Genomic DNA, 22,096 nt, shown 5'->3' with positions numbered 1-22,096 from the left:
AAAGATGTCAGCAGCACTCTGAAGATTTGAAGAAGTGTGAAGTTTATTGTATCCAAAACATTCAAAAACAGGGCAACGTTTTATCAAGTCTGTTAGTGAATTGGCGATGTCCCTGCAAGTGGCAACGCTGGCGAAAAGTCGCTAGCGTTAGCCACTTTGCCCAATTTGTCTCTTGTATCTGCTATAGGTGAGACTGAAATGAATGAGATTCTGCCTGCACCAAAGAGGGTCACAGCATTTATAAGTAGGGATGGGAGAATCTTTTCGCCTTGTTTCGCAGCGGAAATGACGCCCATAGACTTGTATGTCGTTGTGTGTAAAAAAAAAAAATACACTTTTGCCGCGCGTCAAGAATTTTTTGACGCCCATAGACTTTAATGGGCGTCTGTGACATTTCGCCGCCGGCGAACTTTTGGCGTAACGGGTCAAATTTGCCCATCCCTATTTATAAGGGAGTTAGTCAAGACCCAGGCTCCACTATATACTACCAGGTACCTTTTCTCCTTCAGCTGACTGTTTATCCATGCTTGGAAACTTTATAGAAAGAAGGCTAATTATTTTCATAAAATTGTTAAATGTGTAATAGCTATAAAAAGTCTGAGTGCCTATTCATGTTTTGGGCTGAATGACCCACCTTAATTGATGTCACCTTGCAAATGACTGACTTGCTTGAACTGTTGAAAGGATACTGGCAGTTTATATTATATAAATTATGGTAGTACAGTATATATTAGAATAGTTTGGAAATCTTGACACAACTAATGGTCCACTCAGTCCATGTAACAGAAGGCATATACTGTAATACCTGCATATACAGGTATGGGACCTGTTATCCAGAATGCTCGGGACCTGGGGTTGTCTGGAAAACAGATCTTTCTGTAATTTGGATCTTCATACTTTGTCTACTAGAAAATCATGCAACCATTAAATAAACCCAACAGTTCTGCTTCCAATAAGGATGAATTATAACTTTGTTTGGATAAAGTACAAGGTACTGTTTATTTTTTACAGAAAAAAAGGAAATCAATTTTAAAAATCTGATTATAATGGAGTCTATGGGAGATGGCCTTTCTGTAATTAGGAGCTTTCTGGATAACGGGTTTCCGGATAATGGATCCCATACCTGTATTGGCTTTTCTTAAATTAAACATTGCCTATTCTGCTGCTGCTCAACCGCAGCCCAAGTTTCTCATCACCCACAGTCAGAGGACTAGAGAATGAGCAGCCTGGTCCTGTGTCTTATCAACTGAGTTGCAGATATCATTCCTTCTACTGTTACTGGGCATCAGTTGAAAGTTCCATCCCTCAGCCTGGGTTTCCATCATTCCTCCTACTGTTCGCCTGATATTGCACACTACAGCACCTAACTGGGCTAGTGTTAGAGTGAGAACTAAAGCCATGCAGGAATGCTGGATACACAGAGCGGCTAGCAGCAGCTACTTGTCACAACTACACAAATAGACAATGCTGATGATTTTATGTGTGTTTTAGCAGAGTCCATTCTCAGTATTGTCTATGGCAGGGTATTTTCTGGGGTTTTGTGACTGTGACAAGTAGCTGCTACTATGTCTTCATCCTAAGGGCACAAACAGATGAGAAGATTTGGGGATATTTAGTCGCCCGGTGACAAATCGCCTCTTCTTCAGGCACTAATCTCCCCGAACGGCCTCCCCGCAGGCTAGAATCTAAATTACCAGCAGGATGGCACTCGGAGCGTTTTTTTTCCCCGAAGTTGCCCGAAGTTTCCTCGGAAAACGAAGTGATCCGAGTGCCATTCCGCTGGTGATTTCGATTCTAGCCAGCAGGGAGGCAGTTCGGGGAGATTAGTCGCACGAAGAAGAGGCGATTTGTCTCCAGGCAACTAAATCTCCCCGAATCTGTCTCTGCCCTTAGGATGAAGACACAGTAGTAGCTACTTGTCGCAGCTACAAAACCCTAGAAATTAGGGGCGATTAGTCGCCCCGAAGAAGAGGCAATTTGTCGCCGGGCGACTAAATCTCCCCGAATCTTCTTGTCTGTCTCTGCCCTAAAGGAGAAAAATCTTTGCCCCATCTACCAGCATCTGCAACTGCCTTTGGTTGTGGGATGTTGGAGGGCTATTATTGTGTCCTTTTTCATGTAATTCATACATTTATGAAAAAAGTTCCAGGGGTGCCAAATAAGGGCTGTGATTGGCTATTTGGTAACCCCTATGTGGCTCTGTTTGGCAGTACATCTGGTTTTTATACAACCAAAACTTGCCTCCAAGCCAGGAATTGAAAAATAAGCACCTGCTTTGAGTTTGCTGTGAGCAACATCCAAGGGGTTGCCCAGGAGCTACTGGTTAGGGACCATTGCTCTATAGAATCCAACAAACTTTACATGAGTCAGAGCACAGTCAAATGTATGTACAAATCACATAACTGTAATGTAAGACACAGAGGAGCCAATGTCACATGTTTTTCATTTTATTGTAGAAAATAGTTTAAACCATCTTACATTACTTGGCTAAATATTTCTGTAGTTACAGCTGTTATGAGACATTCAGTAGTCAAGTTGGCAATTTAATAGAAGAAATTGGTAAAGCATCATACAACTATTGTCATATCTAACACGAGAAGCATTCGTGGCACAGTAGCATTTCCACGTGGTGAATTAATGATCAGAAACCGTATGTGCCATAGGCCTCTGGGATCCATCACACTGAGCACACTTTTATCATACTTAGAAGCTGCTACAGTATTCCTGTTGTTAGTGTTCATTATTACTCACAGCTAATTCAGGCCAGTCACTGCTACTGGGAGCTGAAAGTCATGTAACATGCCATTGAGTTTTTACAGTGAATACTTAGGGCTTAGGGGCATAAGCGAATAAGAGCGTTCGTTTGCACTCTACTGCCAGGTGACTTTTCGCTCTGGTGAACAGTCGTTACTCCGCAAATTCACTAAAGTGCGAATTTTACTGAACTTTACCTCTTTTGTCAGTTTACTTCGCCACCTTAGACCAGGCAAATTGATAAAACTAAGCTACATCTTCCTTAATCTTATGTCAGTGACATCATATCCTGTATGCCGGAAATGCACTAGAGTTATAAAAAACGCTGGTGACTTTTCTTTTTTTAATGTGGGATTGCCTTCAAAAGTCCAAGTTAATAAAGATTTATGTGTGAGGAATTTTTAAAACATGCCACATTTGTTTCAGGGTGGGCTCATGTCTAGGGCGTTGGAGGATCTCTTCTGTCTTTATTATGGCTCATTGGACATGTGCTTGAAAAAGTGGCCACTTCAAGCATTTGCACCAACATTAATAATAAAGAAGTCCATATGACTTTTAGGTACCCACTCTATTCAAATTAACCTAAGCGCAAGAGTGCTAGCGAGGTTTCGCTTGGCAGAAAGGAATGCTAGTGAAAATTCGTTATGAAATGCTCGCACTGCCGAAGTAACAATAGCAAACATTTGTCAGCGTTTGGCTCCTGAGACTCAACTTTGCATTTTAGTGAATTAGGGTAGTGGTAACGAATCAGCGCCTGTCGAAGTGGCGCGGAGTGTGGCGCAGCGGTTGCTGCCGAAAAGTCGCCCTTGAGTGAATTTGCCCCATAATGTCCATCACTGGCTTTGTTACAATCACATCTAGTATGAATGAAACCTTATGCACAAGTGGGACTTGGACCTGTTTTCACTGAGACACAAGCTGCTCTATGCTGATCCACTGATACTGAAGTGACAGCCAGATGAATATACAAGAAACTGTAGTACAGGTATGGAACATGTTGTGCAGAATGCTGGGGGACCTGGGGTTTTCCGGATAATGGATCTTTGTGTAATTTGGCTCTTCATAAATTAAAGGGATTCTGTCCTAATTTTTATGGTGTAGTTTTTATTTCTAAGTTACAATGTTTACGCTATGTATAATTTACAATACCCTATAAAATCTCATTCCTGAACCAACAAGTGTATTTTTTTTTGTTGTAATATTGGTGTGTAGGCAGCCATCTCAGGTCATTTTGCCTGGTCATGTTCTTTCAGAATGAGCCTGCACTTTAGGAGGGAACCGCTTTCTAGCAGGCTGTTGTTTCTCCTACTCAATGTAACTGAATGTGTCTCAGTGGGACCTGGATTTTACTATTGAGCGCTGTTCTTAGATCTACAAGGCAGCTGTTATCTTGTGTCAGGGAGCTGCTATCTGGTTACCTTCCCATTGTTCTGTTGTTTGGCTGCTGGGGGGTAGAGAGGGGGTGATATTACTCCAACTTGAGTGACTAAAGTTTATCAGAGCACAAGTCACACGACTGGGGGCAGCTGGGAATCTCCCAATAGGTCTATCTAGCCTCATGTCAGATTTCAAAATTAAATATAAAAAAATCTATTTGCTCTTTTGGGAAATTGATTTCAGTGCTGGATCAGCACTATTAACTGATGTGTTTTGAAAAGAAACATGTTTTCCCAAGACAGTATCCCTTTATCTAATAGAAAATCATGTAAACATTAAATAAACCCAATAGGTTGGTTTTGCTTCCAATAAGGATTCATTATATCTTAGTTTGGATCAAGTACAATGTACTGGTTTATTATTACAGTGAAAAAGGAACTAATTTTTAAAAATCTGGATTATTTGGAGGATAACATGGGGGTATATTTATCAAAAAGTGAAGTTAGAGATCACCACAGTCTGCTAGAGTGAAATACCGCCTCTCTCTATTCATTTCTATGGGATTTTAAAGGCCTATTTATAAAAGGAAAAACTTTCACTTTCATAATTTGATAATTACGCCTTTAAAATCCCAAAGAAATGAATGCAGAGTGGCGGTATTTCACTGTAGCAGATTGTGGTGATGTCTAACTTCACTCGTTTGATAAATATACCCCATGGAGTATATGGTAGGACATTCCCATAATTCGGAGCTTTCCAGATAACGGGTTTCAAGATTACAGATCTCACGCCTGTACTTCCAAACGATTGTTCCTTCTGAAATCAGGCCCAAACCACCAGTGTTCAGGTGGAAATAGTTGCAGCAACTTTCCTGCAATGAAACTGTTGCCAGAGCAGCCAGTTAGAACAAGTCCTAGATGGGGGACATCAAGTTAGCAACTACAGGCATGGGATCCATTATCTGGAAATCCGTTATCCAGAAAGCGCCGAATTACAGAATGGCTGTTAATTTTACAACCTCCTATTACTTGGCCTGGGAGACATTGTTGTCGAAGCCTAGAACTTGGAAGGAGTGAAGCCGTGCAGTTGACCGATTGTATGTGATGTTTGTGTGTTAGTGATGTGGGTAGTGAGCTTAGCATTTTTATAATCATAATTATGAGACATGGGGGAAACATGTGCACTTAGTAACTCTTTGTTTGTGCTTGTTAGCAGCTAAATGGGCCAGGTCTGTAGCATACTAATATAATTAGGAATATATCAGTGTAATGATGTATATGCAGACATTGATACACAGTTTCCACGATCAATACAGTTTATACAATACAACATAACCCCACCACTGGGAAATGCGGAGATGTCTCAATATTATAGCTGTATGGACCAGCTTTAGTCACACCTTTAAAGGAGCAATTCGCCTTTAAGTTAACTTTTAGTATGTTATAGAATGGATAATTCTAAGAAACTTTTTAATTGGCCTTCATTTTTTTTATAGTTTTTGATTAATTTGCCTTCTTCTTTTGACTCTTTCCCAGTTTCTGATAGGGAATCACTGACCCCATCTAAAGAACAAATGCATTGTAAGGCAACAAATCTATTGTTATTGCTAATATTTTATTACTCCCCTTTCTATTCAGGTCATCTCCCATTCAAATCAATGCTTGGTTGCTAGGGTAATTTGGATCCCAGCAACCAGATTGCTGAAACTGCAAACTGAAGAGCTGCTGAATAAAAAGCGAAATAACTCGAAAACCACAAATAATACAAACCAATTGAAAATAGACTCAGAATATCACTTTCTACATTATACTAAAAGTTCATTTAAACGAGAACAACCCCTTTAAAGCATCCGTTCAGTATATGGCTGAGTGCTTATTAGCACAACCTCAAACTCAGGAATCAGAATACTCTTTCTGGATATAGTATTAGTTAACATTAGTGTAGCAAACACATTTTCAGTGGATAAGTACTTGATATTCTTCATTTTTTCAGTCTAATTAACGGAAAGTTTTGGTTTAACCATTCATTACATACTATGCACTTTGTACAATCTATTATTAAAAAAAAACAATCTTTTTTATTGAGGTACAAGAGAACTGGCTGCTGAGCATTGCTGTGAGATTAGTCAAGAACACTTTGATTGAGTGACTCCAGTAGGTGAAAGTACACTTGGTAGTACATGGCTTTTTATAGCGGCCTAGAATTTTGCCACCTAACGCAACACTGATGTGGGTCATTCAAGTTCCGATGTGCATATTATCCGAGTTCCATTCACAGTCCTTTGATTTCCAAGTGTTGTGCAGCTGCTGGAGACGTTTATATGTTGTTAAACTTACATTCAGAGCAGGATGGACTTCACAGATTCCAGCCTCTCCGATCAGAGACAGGCCACAGATCCCAAAGTAGGCATGCAATGCATCTGTAGGTTACAAATAATACCAAAAATAACAGCTGAATAGATAGAAATAAAATGGCTACAGTGGTCATTAACACCTGAGCAATGTCAAACAGAACCCCATGCAGACATCTTAAAACGTTCGTTCACCTTTAAGTTAACTTTTAGTACGTTATATAATGGCCAATTATGAGCAACTTTTTAATTGGTCCACATTAATTATTGTCTATAGTTGTTTGCCTTCTTCAATTTCCAGCTTTCATATGGGGGTCACTGACCCCATCTGAAAAATAAATGTTCTGTAAAGCAACAAATGTATTGTTATTGCTACTTTTTATTACTCATCATTTTAGTCAGGTCCTCTCCTAATCATATTCCAGTCTCTTATTCAAATCTATGCATGGTTGCAACCAGATTGTCGAAACTGCAAACTGGAGTGCTATTGAATAAAAAGCGAAATAACTCAAAAACCGCAAATAATAAAAAATGAAAACAGAATATCAGTATATCACTCTGCTTTCATTTGAAGCAACGTAGGGGGTTCTTCACAGTCAGGACAGTGAGGTTGTGGAATGCACTGCCGGGTGGTGTTGTGATGCTGATTCAGTTAATGCCTTTAAGAATGGCTTGGATTTGGACAGACAGAATATCAAAGGCTATTGTGATACTAAACTCTATAGTTAGTATAGGTATGGGTATATAGAATTTATGTGAGTGTAGGGAGTATGCATCTTGAGAAACAGTCCTTTTGACTTCAGTATATTTGCGTCTGACAAATGAGTCCAAATATAATTGTTTTTATCTTATAAAGTAGTTGGGAATGCCTTTGCTTCTGAGCACACACTTTTTTTACAGTACCCCACTCTTTCTCTATGATCTACAGTGCAGTACTGCAATGCAAACATCTACACTGAAAATGCAAAAATGTAACAAAAACAAATAGACACACACACACACATACCTGGATGGCTATCTGGCCATTTTGCAAAACCTCCAACAATGCGATCCTGGGTGGACAATATAAAATTCCTGTTTTTCTCAAAATTTGTATATTTGAAGATGTCCAAGAGCTGTACAGGAAACAAACACACTAATATCAGTAAAGAAGTCAGCAGGAGGGAAAAAACAATAAAGATGCACCATTATGCACACAGGCATTCCAATATGCTGAATTATATTACCATATGGGCAGTCACCACCCTACAGCAGGGATGAGCACAACATATGTTTTAGAACTGAAGTTTCCAGTGTTTCCCTCTTTGGGGTGCAAGGTGAAGTTCTGCAACAGCTGGGAAGCCAAAGAAAGCATTTCCCCAAACACTTATAGTAATAAAGCATAAATGAGCTTCTTCAGCAGGAAAACAGCATCTGTGCTTGCTTCTTGGTTAGAAACACTACATCTGTATGTAAAACATGAGTCGTATAAATAAGTATTGTATCCAAGTTCAATTTATACAAATAATTATCCAACACGGCAAGATTCTCACTGGTACTTGTGCAATTTATCTACAGTATATGGTCATAAAGTGGGAGAATATGACTTTTTAATAAATAATGGAACTAATTGGAAGGCAGACATTTTCTTTTACACGAGGTTTCCATTTTCAAGAGTATCAAATGTCTGTATAATTACAATTCTAAAGGTGGTCATCATACGGAGATCCGATCGTTTGGTACCCCTTGAGGTAGGCAATATTAAGCTGATCAGATCATGGGCCCTAGGGCCCAATGTTTGGAACACAATGAGGAGAATACGGGTGAACTGATGCAGTCCTCGAGCCAACAGGATTTTTAAACCCGCCAGATCGACATCTGGTCGACTTTCAGCCAGATATCGATTGGGGAAGCCAGTAGGAGGGCCCCATACACTGCCCAATAAGCTGCCGGCAGCTTATATCTGCTTGTGTATGGAGCCCTTCATTTATTTAGCAGTTTTTATTTATTTTTGCAATCAGTATTACTTTTGTCTTATCACGTCTGTCTGTGCCTTACCATTAGCGTTGCTCCAACCCAAAAGGAGTAACAAGTGTCAACAGGTTTGTTTGGCCTTCCGTGAAAACCATTTTGCTGCCTCATTATGCACCACCTTCGCATTCTATTCAGTTCCTTCTCTGAAAATACTTCCTCGAGCTTCCCCATCAAGCAAAGGGAAGCAATTCCACAAAAGGTTGAGCCTCCTGTAAAGAAAAATGCAGCAAAATATGATTTGATGTAAACTTAGTCAGGGTGCATCTCTGCATTTTTACAATTACATTTTTACCAACATTTACTTTGTATTTTTAGTGCTTTTTGGACTGCTAATAACAGGCTTTTGGCTCAAGTGGGAGTCGGCAACCCAAGAGTTCATTGGATCCAGGAAGTGCATGAAAAGGGCACAGGAGTCATGGGCACTGCCTAGCAGTATTAAACAGCCTAAAACAATGAAATCAAAGAACTAATGACATTAGGGCAGGAAGGATAAGAAAAGTAAAAAGTACTGAATAAGTTCTGCAAGGAGATGGAAAAACAGAAGGAGCTTTAAAGAGCCACTGACATATCCAGTGATCTATAAATGGCTTCCTTCTGTACTTGAGCCAATACTAGTGCACGTAAGAAAGACATGCTGCAAAAGTTCTGCAGATATAGAAACAGTGCACTTTTTTTAATTAAAGGGGCAGCAACTAAAATTGAAAAGGAGCAGTAACTTAAAATGTAAATAGAGGGGGTGCAGCAGGGAAACAATAGGGGTTTTGCAGAAGAAAGAGGTAGGGCGGAAACATATTTGGCTTGAAAAATGGTGGCGGTGGGAGCACATGTTATATGGCAGGCCATCCCATCTATTTTGGTCAGTTCTCCAGCATCTAAATTAGATTATATATGGATCTCCATCTCAAAAAATGTAGACTAAATTGTATTAGAATTTTGCTCCTATCCAAGACCATGTAGCACCTATCACATGCTGTTCTGCAATGAAGGTGTAAAGGGGCACATGCTTACCATGCGCTTCCAATCCAGCCCCCTGTCCCAAAGCATTTTCATATGACTGAAAAAGATAAAGAAAAAAAAATGTCAGTAAAATGTTATGGAGTGTTTTTACCACACTTATTAAAGGAAAGGGGGAGAAGTAGAAGAAAATACTCAGCATTCCCCTTGCAACTAGCACTGCAAGTACAGGCGGTGGTTCTTGGGATGGATATGCTCAGCAGATCATTTTGCAGTTAAAGGATAAGTAAACCTTAAAAATAAGTGAATGCAAAAATTATGAGGGTGCTATACTAAGCACTTCTGCTATGTACATTAATTATTTATTTAGTTTTAATTCCAAGATATTAACGGATACATGTACTGTTAACATGAATGAATTTTGAATAATGTTATAAAATTCCAACCAGTCTGACCACCAAGTAATTAAGGAAGTTGTCAGGAGAAAGAAAGAGGCTGCCCTGATGTTCTTCTGCTTAGGAAAGGATTTGAGAAAGCTTTCTAATTGTTTTCCTAAGCAAAAGAACATCAGAGCAGCCTCTTTCCTTCTCCTGATAACTTTCTTGACTACTTGGTGGTCAGAAAATGATCAGCAGGTGGCGCTGTTATAACATAATTCATGTTAACAGTACATGCATCCTTTTATATCTTGGAATTAAAAAATAATAAATAATGAATGTGCATTGCAAAAGTGTAGCATAGCACCCTCATTAAAGGAATTGTTCAGTGTAAAAATAAAAACTGGGTAAATAGATAGGCTGTGCAAAATAAAAAAAATTCTAATATAGTTAGGCAAAAGTGTAATGTATAAAGGCTGGAGTGACTGGATGTCTAACATAATAGCCAGAATACTACTTGAAAAGCAGGAAGAATTGTTCTGGCTATTATGTTACACATCCAGTCACTCCAGCCTTTATAGATAACATTTTTGGCTAACTAACTATATTAGAAACATTTTTTATTTTGCACAGCCTATCTATTTACACATTTTTTATTTTCACACTGAACTGTTCCTTTAATTTTACATTCACTTATTTTTAAGGTTTACTTATCCTTTAAGAGTCCTCTGTGCCAGCAGTCGGGAGGTTTTCTTTGAAAATAAAGGGAGGTGGCACAGGCTATTTCAGATGCATCCGTTGGCTGAAATAGGATGGTGGAGTGATGCCCAGTATGGGTCCTTTTTATGCCAACTCCAATGCAATGTGTGCCATCAGCCTGAAAGTCTTTGTTTGCCTCCTCTAATACACATAGCATTGCTTCACAAACTAGATAATGAACAATAAGCCCTCATTTGAGGAACTGTGGGTAGAGACAAGCAAATAACACCCTCGCATGCCAACAATTTATCAAATGGGCTTTTGAAGTGATGTTATATGTATAGCATGAAAATGTTGGAATATGGAAATTGGGTTGTTTTTATTATGCTATGTTTGCAAAACATTCAAAGGTTATTTGCAAAACATTGCATTGCCATATTGAAACTGGTCCAAGAAAGCATAAGAAGCTTCACTTAGGCCTCTGGCAGAGGAGGTGGATTTTAGTTTTTTTTGGCCTGAAACTGACCCCTTCATCACAGAGTGACAATTGCCTGAAAGTGCCAGAATTGGCATCTGCAATGATTACCTCTTGAAAATACTCTAGTACGCATTGTCAGGCCAAAACCTGCTGACAGGGACTAGTGCTGACCCTTCCAGGAAGGAATTGATTGCAGGAATAAAACCTAAGCTCAATCATAGTCATTACTTATGTCTGCAAGGACAGCTTGTTGTGTATTGCTCCATTTGTTCCAGATGGACAAGGGAATAGCTCTCAGAGCAGTACATAGAACTGCAATCTCGCTTCATTTTATAAACAATTAAAAAGAGTTTAGACTTTAAAATAAAAATAAATGTTTTAAATGCACAGTGTGACTTTATCTGATTCAGTTTCTTCACTTTGCCACATTTCTACGTTCTGTTTAATGTCACCCGTTAGTTACGGGAAGCACAAATTTCCCTAATCAGTCCTCCTTATTCACTTGAAACACAATACTCCCCTGTGCTGGCATTTTACACATAGCAATTCTGTGTAAAAATAAATAAATAAAAATAAATAAATAATAATAATAATAAAAAAAGCCATTACATGCCATTAACTGCCCCTTACTATCAGGGGAAACCTAGGAAGGCCCAAGTAGTTGGCCTGCAAGATTAGAACTTCTGCCCTACTTTGACTGACTTGGGTCCAACCTCATAATATGTCTAGAGCAGAATAAAAGCAAAAATTAATCTGCCAGAATATTCTGCAGATATTCCAATCCACAGAGGTTCTGATTCCCTGGGCAGGGATGGTGTTGTCTGCAGAAGAATGGGAACTGCTTTTCACAAAAGTATAATTTCTCTCTAAATCAAAGGGAAAGCAGATCTAAAAACATGCATAGTTTTAAGTAAAAAATACACAAATTAAATATTTTAAAGACATTAGAAATTGCTTAAAGGAAAACGATACCCCCAAACAATGTAGGTCTCTATAAAAAGATATTGCATAACACAGTTCATATGGAAAACCCTGCTTCATGTAAATAAACCATTTTCATAATAATATACTTTCTAGTAGTATGTACCATTGGGTAATCATAAATAGAAAATTGCCATTTTAAAAAATAAGGGCAGCCCCCTGGGATCGTATGATTCATGGTGCACGCAAACATACCAAACAAACTGTACTTCTTAGGCCACATGAGCCAATTAACAGACAGAGTTGTGTCTTTTGCTTCAACACTTCTTCCTGTTACAGTAAGAGCTGCAGTATTTCTGGTCAGGTGATCTCTGAGGCAGCACACAGACCATCACAAAATGGTGGTTCAAGGCAAGAGGTGTATAAAAGGGCAATATTTACTTAAATATATATTCCAGTTTGGTAAGATTCTTTAATATGCCACTTAATATGATGTAAACTATCTGTTGCTCAAGTATTCATTTTGGGGGTATAGTTTTCCTTGAACATTCCTTCATGGTGCAGTGGTTTATTTAAAATGGGAATTTGATAGGATCTGTGACTTTATGGGGCAGATTTACTAAGGGTCGAATATCGAGGGTTAATTAACCCTCGATATTCGACCAGGAACTAAAATCGTTCGACTTCGAATATCGAAGTGGAACGATTTAGCGCTAATCCTACGATCGAAGGATTATTCATTCGATCGAACGATTAAATCCTTCGAATCGAACGATTCGAAGGATTTTAATACAACGATCGAAGGAATATCATTCGATCAAAAAAACGCTGGCAAGCCTATGGGGACCTTCCCCATAGGCTAACATTGACTTCGGTAGCTTTTAGCTGCCGACGTAGGGGGTCGAAGTTTTTCTTAAAGAGACAGTACTTCGATTATCGAATGGTCGAATAGTCGAACGATTTTTAGTTCGAATCGTTCGATTCAAAGTCGAAGTAGTAGTCGAAGGTCGAAGTAGCCCATTCGATGGTCGAAGTAGCCAAAAAAACACTTCGAAATTCGAAGTTTTTTTAATTCGAATCCTTCACTCGAGCTTTGTAAATGTGCCCCTATGTATAGCTAACAAAACATAACCAATAGCACCCCTTTAAAACACTCATGTTCATGGTATCCCATTTGTACAGATGCTGTGTGCAATATATGTAAATCCTGTGTGCCGAATGTAAATCCTTCGACTTCGAATATCGAAGTCGAAGGATTTAGCACTATTCCTACGATCGAACGATCGAAAGAATAATCGATCGAACTATTAAATCCTTCGAATCGAACGATTCAAAGGATTTTAATCCATCGATCAAAGGATTTTCCTTCGATCAGATAATTGTTAGGAAGACCTTCCCCATAGGCCAACATTGGCCTTGGTAGGTTTTAGGTGGCGAACTAGGGGGTCAAAGTATTTTTTAAAGAGACAGTACTTTGACTATCAAATCGTCGAATAGTCGAACGATTTTTAGTTCGAATCGTTCAATTCGAAGTCAAAGTAGCCTATTAGATGGTCGAAGTAGCCATATTTGACCATTCGAAATTCGAAGTATTTTTTTTCTATTCCTTCACTCGAGCTAAGTAAATGGGCCCTCAAGTGTTTATGATGTGAAACAGCTCTTACCATACTCCTCCTAATGTAATCAATCGACCTTTCCATATCCATACCCGACCAGTCATTCAGCATGTAACAAATACAGGCAGCACAATATACAAATCGCATGTCATTTTCGCTTCCCTCGGGCGCAGCACAAAAGCTGAGAAAATATAAAGATCTGTAAATTATCAACAGTTCAGAAAATCATTAGCTGCACTTAAAAACTCAGATTTACTGTCATGTCCCCAACAGCAATGTAATTAGCAACATAATGCTCAGTTCTGTTTATTTTGTCAGACATAGGAAACATTTAGCACTGTGGCTATCATGGTACTGATGATTCATCCATGACTCAAAGTTGGAAGCGCTGCAATAGCAGTAAAAGTTGAATCACGTTTTTAAGCCTGCAGAGAATTTCTGTTTTCGTTTTCTGGTTTCTTGTTATGTCCCAATTAAATGCTGCAACTATCAAATAAAGCAGCAGCACTCCGGTATCGTTGAAAAGGTGAAAAACTTTACTCAAATGCCATAGGCAACGTTTCGGGCTACGCAGGCCCTTTGTCAAGCCAATGCATATTTTGCCCTGGCAGGGGGTACGGCTTGCACCCGGGGCTGCAAGGAGCCTAATCCACTTTTGAAGCACACTTCAACTACATTTACTGAATTAAATGCTGCAACAGAACATTCACAGATAGGCAAAAATGTATACTTGACATATTAATACTGCAAAGCTTCCAGTGAGCTGAAAACAGCGAGGCAGCCCACTACATAGTAGAACTTTCTAGTTTGCGTTTACCTTCCATCTGAGAGCTGAAGAGCACGCAGTCCTGCCAAGCAGGCTTTCTTATTTACACGGCTTAAATCATCGCCCAGTATAAGAAGGCTTGCTATAGCTGTGTAAGTCATTGCTATATGGCCACTGTCGTATGGGTGATGAAGTCCATGGCCCTAAAAAAGATGAAAAATGAAAGGTTATTACTTTGTTTTTAATCACATGACTTAACAAGCCATTTTCAAAGCAGGAAATAAAAGAATATTTATTTATCGAAAGTTGAGTTTGTGAGGTTTTTTTTATAAAATAAACTCACAAATAAACTCACAACTATTGCCTATTTATGGAAAAAGTCAAATGTAAAAAAACTTGAATCAGTGAATTCAGGGGGGGGGGGAATAAACCCCACTGAAAAAAAACTCAATCATCATGAAGGCTAATAACATCTTCAAATGGTTTAAGGGACCTCTGCCTTTGACCTCTACATCACCTCGACAGGTTTAAGCTGGTGTATTTTGGAATTCGAGCTATTTCCACCATCGGGCATAATAATTCTTGAAAAAGTTTTTTTTTAAGCCTGAAAAATTAGGGGTTTTTTTTACCCAGAAAATTTGAGTTTTTACTAAAAGCTGCCCTCTAATTTTTCGGGAAATAAACAGGTTGCATGAGTATATGCGCTTTGCTAATTACCTCTCTTGGTCACTAGAGGGCTCTTATGGACTAATTTAGCACAGAACATTACTATGCAGCCAATTTATTTGTTAGTTGAATGCGTCTATAAACCTATGTGCAATGCTAATGTTTTCAATAGCTGTATGGGCATTTCTCATTTACAAAATCAATACAATCAGGGGTGTGCATGCCAACATACCTTGGAAGGATTAAATGGTAACCCCAAACAGGAAGATCCACGAAAGCCACATCGATTAAGATTTGACTCTGTAACGAATGGCAACAATTACTGGGATTCTCAAGCGGCAAATGAAGTGAGAAGATACGATGAGTATAAAAAGTGCTAGTCATTATCTGCTGTGAACATTTCATTTAACAATATTTATATCCACATCCAGAGAAGAAGTCAGTGTGAAAATACAAGCTATATGATTTAGAGGTGTGATTATAGAAAACTACTGTTGGAATGTCTGGACTGAGATAAAAACAGACCATGGAATTTAATATCCACATACACCTAAATATCCCTATACAGCCCCTTGCGCTGCAGCCTTACCTGAAACTAAAGCTGGCCATAGATGCAAAGACACCATTGTATGAACCTTTATTGCCCGACATTTTTCATACCATGACGATCGCTCGTTAAGTCGGTTGGACAGGTTAAAAGATTTATGTTATCTGATGATATCAATGGGAGACCGTCACTATTAGTTGTTGGACATAGCTTTCGAACAATTGCTGTCTGTCAATTACTGGCCAGAGCATCGTGTGATTTGTTCTCTTTACTAATTTTGTATTATTCTATTATTACAGTCACATTTAGGGCAATTTCTTGCAGTAATTTTATATGGCCACCTCAAATACAACTGCTAAATACAACCCCAATAAACACTGTTCTCTTGTCACATTTAAACAGACATTAGCAGCCACCCTTACACACTGAAGATCAGGAAGCCATAGTTACATAGTTAAATTGGGTTGAAAAAAGACAAAGTCCATCAAGTTCAAACCCTCCAAATGAAAACCCAGCATCCATACACACACCCCTCCCTACTTTTAATTAAATTCTATATACCCATACCTATACTAACTATAGAGTTTAGTATCACAATAGCCTTTGATATTATGTCTGTCCAAAAAGTCATCCAAGCCATTCTTAAAGGCATTAACTGAATCAGCCATCAGAACATCACCCGGCAGTGCATTCCACAACCTCACTGTCCTGACTGTGAAGAACCCCCTACAAAGCTTCAAATGAAAGTTCTTTTCTTCTAGTCTAAAGGGGTGGCCTCTGGTACGGTGATCCACTTTATGGGTAAAAAGGTCCCCTGCTATTTGTCTATAATGTCCTGTAATGTACTTGTAAAGTGTAATCATGTCCCCACGCAAGCGCCTTTTTTCCAGAGAAAACAACCACAACCTTGACAGTCTACCCTCATAATTTAAGTCTTCCATCCCTCTAACCAGTTTAGTTGCACGTCTCTGCACTCACTCCAGCTCATTTATATCCCTCTTAAGGACTGGAGTCCAAAACTGCACTGCATACTCCAGATGAGGCCTCACCAGGGACCTATAAAGAGGCATAATTATGTTTTCATCCCTTGAGTTAATGCTCTTTTTTATGCAAGACAGAACTTTATTTGCTTTAGTAGCCACAGAATGACATTGTCCAGAATTAGACAACTTGTTATCTACAAAGACCCCTAGATCCTTCTCATTTAAGGAAACTCCCAACATACTGCCATTTTGTGTATAACTTGCATTTATGTATGTAGAAACGTACCACTTCCCGCCTGATCTTAGAACTCGACCCCAGTGCAGGTTAATAATGAAGAGTTAAGGTGGCCATACACGGGCCGATAAAAGCTGCCGACAGACCGAGTTGGCAGCTTATTGGCCCGTGTATGGGGCCCCCCCGAGGGGCTTCCCCGATCGAGTTCTCGATTGGATGGGACTAAAAACACAGTCGGATCGCGGCCGCATCTGTTCGTTGATGCGGTCCTGCGATCCGACCGCCCGTTCCCATTCGTTAGGATCCGATCGTTGGGCCCTAGGGCCCACGATCGGATCAGCCTGATATTGCCCACCTCAAGGTGGGCATATCGGGGAGAGATCCAATCGTTTGGCGACATCGCCAAATGAGAAGATCTCTCCGTGTATGGCCAGCTTAAGGCTCGGTTTCTTTCTTCTGCTCATCACTATACTCTGGAGTTCTTCCATTGCCATTTAAGACAATCAAGAGCATCAAAACCATGCACAGGAGTGAGCAGCATGAAAAGAACAAACACATTGTTTAATAAATGGCCACACAATAACGGGCTAAACTGCCGCTTCAGAACAGAACAAAATTCAGCCATGCACCTACCAATATGTGGCTGTCAAATTCTATATAAACTACTTGTTCCTTATGAACTTCTGCTTACCATTTCTTTTGGCCTCAGGTAACATCGAAATACTGGTCACACAGCTCTAGACTTTTACAGTCTTGCATTAGTTAAGGGTTATGGGACCATCGTAACTTGATTTGAAACACATAGGGGCAGATTTATCAAGAGTCCAATTGAAGGTTCGAATTCGAAGTTTCAAATCTTTTTACGGTCAAATTCGACTAGGGAGTTATTCAAATTCGATTCGAGTTTTTTAAAAAAAGATCTAATAAAATGTTTGAGATATTTCATACTCTGGCCCTTTAAGAACTCAAATTCGACTATTCGCCACCTAACACCTGCTGAATTGCTGTTTAAGTCAATGGGGTAGGGCCAGGGATCAATTTGGAGTTGTTTGCAGCCTTCCTAACATTTGAGGTTTTTTTCGGAGAAACTATCCAAATCAAGTTTTTTAAATTGGCATTGAGTTCGATTCGAATTTTCAGGTCGATTCAATCCATCAGAATTGTAAAGATTCAATTTTATGAATTTTCGATTAAAATTCAAATAGATTGGGTTACATTTATGGGAGTTTTAAAAAACTCCCATGAATTCAAAATTTGACCTTCGATAAAAAATATGCCCAATAAGGTGCCTTAGCCACCAACTGCTGCAACATGGCACCGATTAGGAAATCTAAATATAAATGTATGCTAAAGCGTTTAGGAAATTTGGTCTACCACATGTGCTTTATACAATATATTATTCTGGCATAGGTTGAACTTGTTGGACTAATATCTCTTTTATCCATATATAAATCTACATGGTTGACAAAACCTCTTTTGATGACAGCATTACTAAAACAATGCGAGACCTGAAAAGCGATTGTCATTTAAGAAACATTACACGGTACTCACGGTCTTCAGTGGGAAGGACTTGAAGAGAGTAAATCCATTCGACTATTTCTGATTTGTTGATTACATTTAGTGAATCCAGCATATCGAGTCCAGAAAGAGCAAAAAATGCAATTGTTAACCTGGAAAGAAACGGGTGTTTAATCTCACCTCATTTATAAATGACATATACTTCATAAAACTAGAACAGAAAATGAAAGTTAATTTTAGAATCAACCAGATATAATCTGCAATTGTGTTTCTATTTATGCAGCTTTTAGGTCATAAATAGAGAGAATATAGCCCACTGTTTTACATGAGCTCATTCAGTTGAGAATCAGGTATGTCGGGAAGTTCAAGTGCGCATAATCTTTCAAGAGCTGGTGTGTTCTTTTTCTCCACAATGAATATACCTAATGATGTCCTACAGCTGAGCTCAACACCCCTAGGAGAACATTTATCAATATTTGACAATAAGTGCGATTAATATTCATAGTGACACATAGTGAAATTGAGGGGCAATTTCCAGTTACTTCTACAGCTTGCTGGTAGCTCAGAGCTGATGGGATTATTAAACTACATATAATTTTTGTATTTATTCATAAATAAAACACAGTTGCTTTTACCTCACCCTTGGCTTTACAAAATGCAGATATGCAGCCGCAAACCATTAAAAATGTGTAAATGCACACCAGTAACCCTTGTAGCTCAGATGCAAAAGTGTAGCCTCCAAAAACAAATGAAGGTGATATCTCCCTACATAAATAAGCAACATAAAGAGGAGGCATCACTTTATATGAGCAGAGATGATGTGAAAGTGGAAGCATACACCAGCTCTATGCAATAGCTTTAACCACAAGCATTATGTAATGTGCAAATACTAGAAATGGCCTTAAAATTGGTTGTTCATCTTAAAAGGACGTCAACCTCAAATATATTTTTTTCCTAAAAATTAAGAACATATAATTCTAAGCAACTTTGCAATATACATTCATTACACATTTTCTATTGTTTTTAAGTTATCTGGATTTGTATTGCTATTAAAAGCAGTGTTTGTCCATTTCTATTCTCTGCCCTGATGGCTCTGGCTTTAGAAACAATGTAACAGAAGCCAATGGACTCACAGACCTGTCTCGCTGGAGGAGACAGGCTTTTGCAACATTGTTTAAAAGGTAACAACCAGGAGTTAAGCAAATGCTGATTTCAATGACAATTACAAAAAACTTGCAAAGCGCTAAAAATGTTAATACATTCATATTGGAAAGTTGCTTGTAATTGTGCTTTCTTTTATTAGGCAAAAAACTATTTTTTAGGTTGACGTCCTTTAAAGATGAACAACCAATTTAAAGTGGACCTGTCACCCAGACACAAAAATCTGTATAATAAAATTCCTTTTCAAATTAAACATGAAATACAATTTCAATTTTTTATTAAAGCATTCATAGCTGTTGTAAGCTCATTTAAAAATCTCAGCTGTCAATCAAATATTGTCTGCCCCGCCTCTATGCCAATGGCATAGAGGCAGGGCAGACAATTACTTTCACTTTCCATTCAGCACTTCCTAGATGTCACTGCTCTCCACACATTCCCCCGTTCTCTTTACCATTTAATTGTGTATCCAGGGCATGAGGATGGACATCAGGTCCCCCATTCTGGTGCACAAACAAGATTCTGAGATGATGCAAGGCTTGTCTTAATAACAGTGTCCACAAAATGGCTGCTGCCTGCTTGCTATCATTATGAATTCCCAGACTGAAGGAAACAAGATTCAAATAATTTATACAGTGTAATTAAAGTTCATTTTGCTTGACTAATGTGATAAAATAGGATTTTGAATAATTTTTTTGGGTGACGGGTCCCCTTTAAAGGGCACCTGTTAGGTAAAAATGTTATTCTCAACCAAAGGTGCGGGCTACATTCCGGTTGGGGATAACAGTCGTTTTTTTGTTTAAAAATGTCCCCCTGCCATCGCTAGGCTGTGGTGCGAGCAGCCATTTCATGTCACTCGCATGTGCATATTGAAAAGCTGCCCAGAATTGCTCCTTATGTGCATGCGAGTGACCAGACATGGCTGCATGCACTGGGACCTCCCTCCTGGTGCGGGTAGCCTAGCGCTGGCGCGGGGGGGGGGGGGTTTTATTTAAACAGTTATCCAAAACCGAAATGTAGGCTCTATTAGCGTGCACCTTTGGTTGGGGATAACATTTTTACCCAACAGGTGGCCTTAAAAAGGCAATTTCTAGTATTAGGTACTTTTGGTATAATGTAGAGAGTAAGGTTCCGAGACAATCTGCAACTCATTTTAATTTTTTATTATTTGTGGGTTTTGAGTTATTTTGCTTTTTATTCAGCTTCTCTGCTGTTTCGGCAGTCTAGTCGCTAGGGTCCAAATTACCTTAGCAACCATGCATTGATTTGAGACTGGAATATAAATAGGAGAGGCCTGAATAGATTAATGAGTAATAATAAGTAGTAATAACAATACATTTGGTACCTTACAGAGAATTCGTTTTTTTTAGATGGGGTCAGAGACCCCAATTTGAAAGCTGAAAAGATTCAGAGGAGGAAAGCAAATCATTCAAAAACAATAAAAAGAAAAAATGAAGGCCAATTGAAAAGTTGCTGAGAATTAGCCATTAACGTGCTAAACGGTTAATTTAAAAGTGATACACCACTTTTACGAAAATGGCACACTGTGTATATGTGTAACTAGTCACATGAGTCCTGTCCTACAAAAAAGGCTGCCACGTTTTCTGTGAAGAAATAGCAGCCTTCCTGCCACCTGAATGACTACTTTATGTTGTTTCATTGTGATTTATAATGACAAGGTTGGCCAAGGCTGACCATTGCACCAGAGCCAGTGGCACAGACACAAAGTGAGGAAACCCTCCCCTCAAGCACCACTTCACTGGGACACACTACAGGAGCAGCACAAAATACAATCACTCCGCCACCGACACTCCAGTCGACAGGCGAAAAAAAACCTCCGCTATTAAAAAGTCCCAGTAGCTACTTGATAGGGGGCGAAACGCAGTCTTGTGAAGGAACCTTTCTGCGTTCGTAGGGAGATGACCATTGATTTCGTTACCTGTTTGTCTCTAAAGACGCGCACTGCTCTGGTAGGAGCTGCAGGCTACGCTGAAAATAGCGAACATGGCGATCGGGCAGGAACAAGAGCCTCTCTTCGGGCGAGACATCCTCATCATCTGCCATCCCGCTATCCCCGCGTCCTACTGTAGCGGATAAACTCGCACTCTACTCGAGAACCCGGCACTAGATGTCACAATCACGTGACTGTGCGGGGCAGGAAGTGAGGAGATTAGACAGGAAATGGCGAGGGAAAGGAAACTGTTGCGTAGGGCTGCTTTTAGTAAAGGGTAGACAAGACATAATGGTGAGTGTAGTATGTACTGATCTCTGTGATCTACTAGGCGATGTGTGGGCGCTATATATAAATAAAATAAATAAAGGATAATCCTATGACTGAGGGCGCGATTTATTAACACATAAGAAACATTTTGATTGTAAGCTCTACAGGCAAGGGCCCCCATCCTTCTGTCTCCTTGACACTAAACACTTAAAGGATTTGTTCACCTTTGAAATAACTTGTAGGGGCATATTTATTTTCAAATAAAAAAAAACTTCGCAATTCGAATTCAAAAAGACCAACCGAAATTAAGTTGAAGGTTTTTTTTGGTGGAATAGGTCCGAATTCGAATTATACGAATTGAAGGAATAGCGCATTCGAATTTTTTTCCCACAAAAACTTTGATTTTTCATAGTCCACCAATTGACTCCAAATAGGTTCTAGGAGGTCCCCCATAGGCAGGTTT

The 22,096-nt window shown here is 39.2% G+C and overlaps 1 protein-coding gene across 2 annotated transcripts; it reads right to left on the bottom strand.

Annotated features, from left to right (window-relative positions):
* Positions 1-4,521: 4,521 nt before the first annotated feature.
* pggt1b.L (protein geranylgeranyltransferase type I, beta subunit L homeolog) lies at positions 4,522-21,609 on the bottom strand. Of its 2 annotated transcripts, none has more exon segments than NM_001091140.1 (9): positions 4,522-6,550; positions 7,488-7,596; positions 8,519-8,703; positions 9,503-9,548; positions 13,588-13,738; positions 14,357-14,508; positions 15,204-15,271; positions 18,288-18,406; positions 21,352-21,599. In NM_001091140.1, coding segments are annotated over 8 exon segments (975 nt in total). In that variant the 5' UTR covers positions 18,370-18,406; positions 21,352-21,599; the 3' UTR covers positions 4,522-6,368.
* Between the last annotated feature and the right edge of the window lie 487 nt (positions 21,610-22,096).

The sequence above is a fragment of the Xenopus laevis genome, chromosome 1L, assembly GCF_017654675.1.
Source record: "Xenopus laevis strain J_2021 chromosome 1L, Xenopus_laevis_v10.1, whole genome shotgun sequence".
In the NCBI taxonomy this organism is placed as follows: Eukaryota; Metazoa; Chordata; class Amphibia; order Anura; family Pipidae; genus Xenopus; species Xenopus laevis.
Note: the sequence above shows the minus strand (reverse complement) of the source record. Positions and strands in the feature narration are given on the sequence as shown.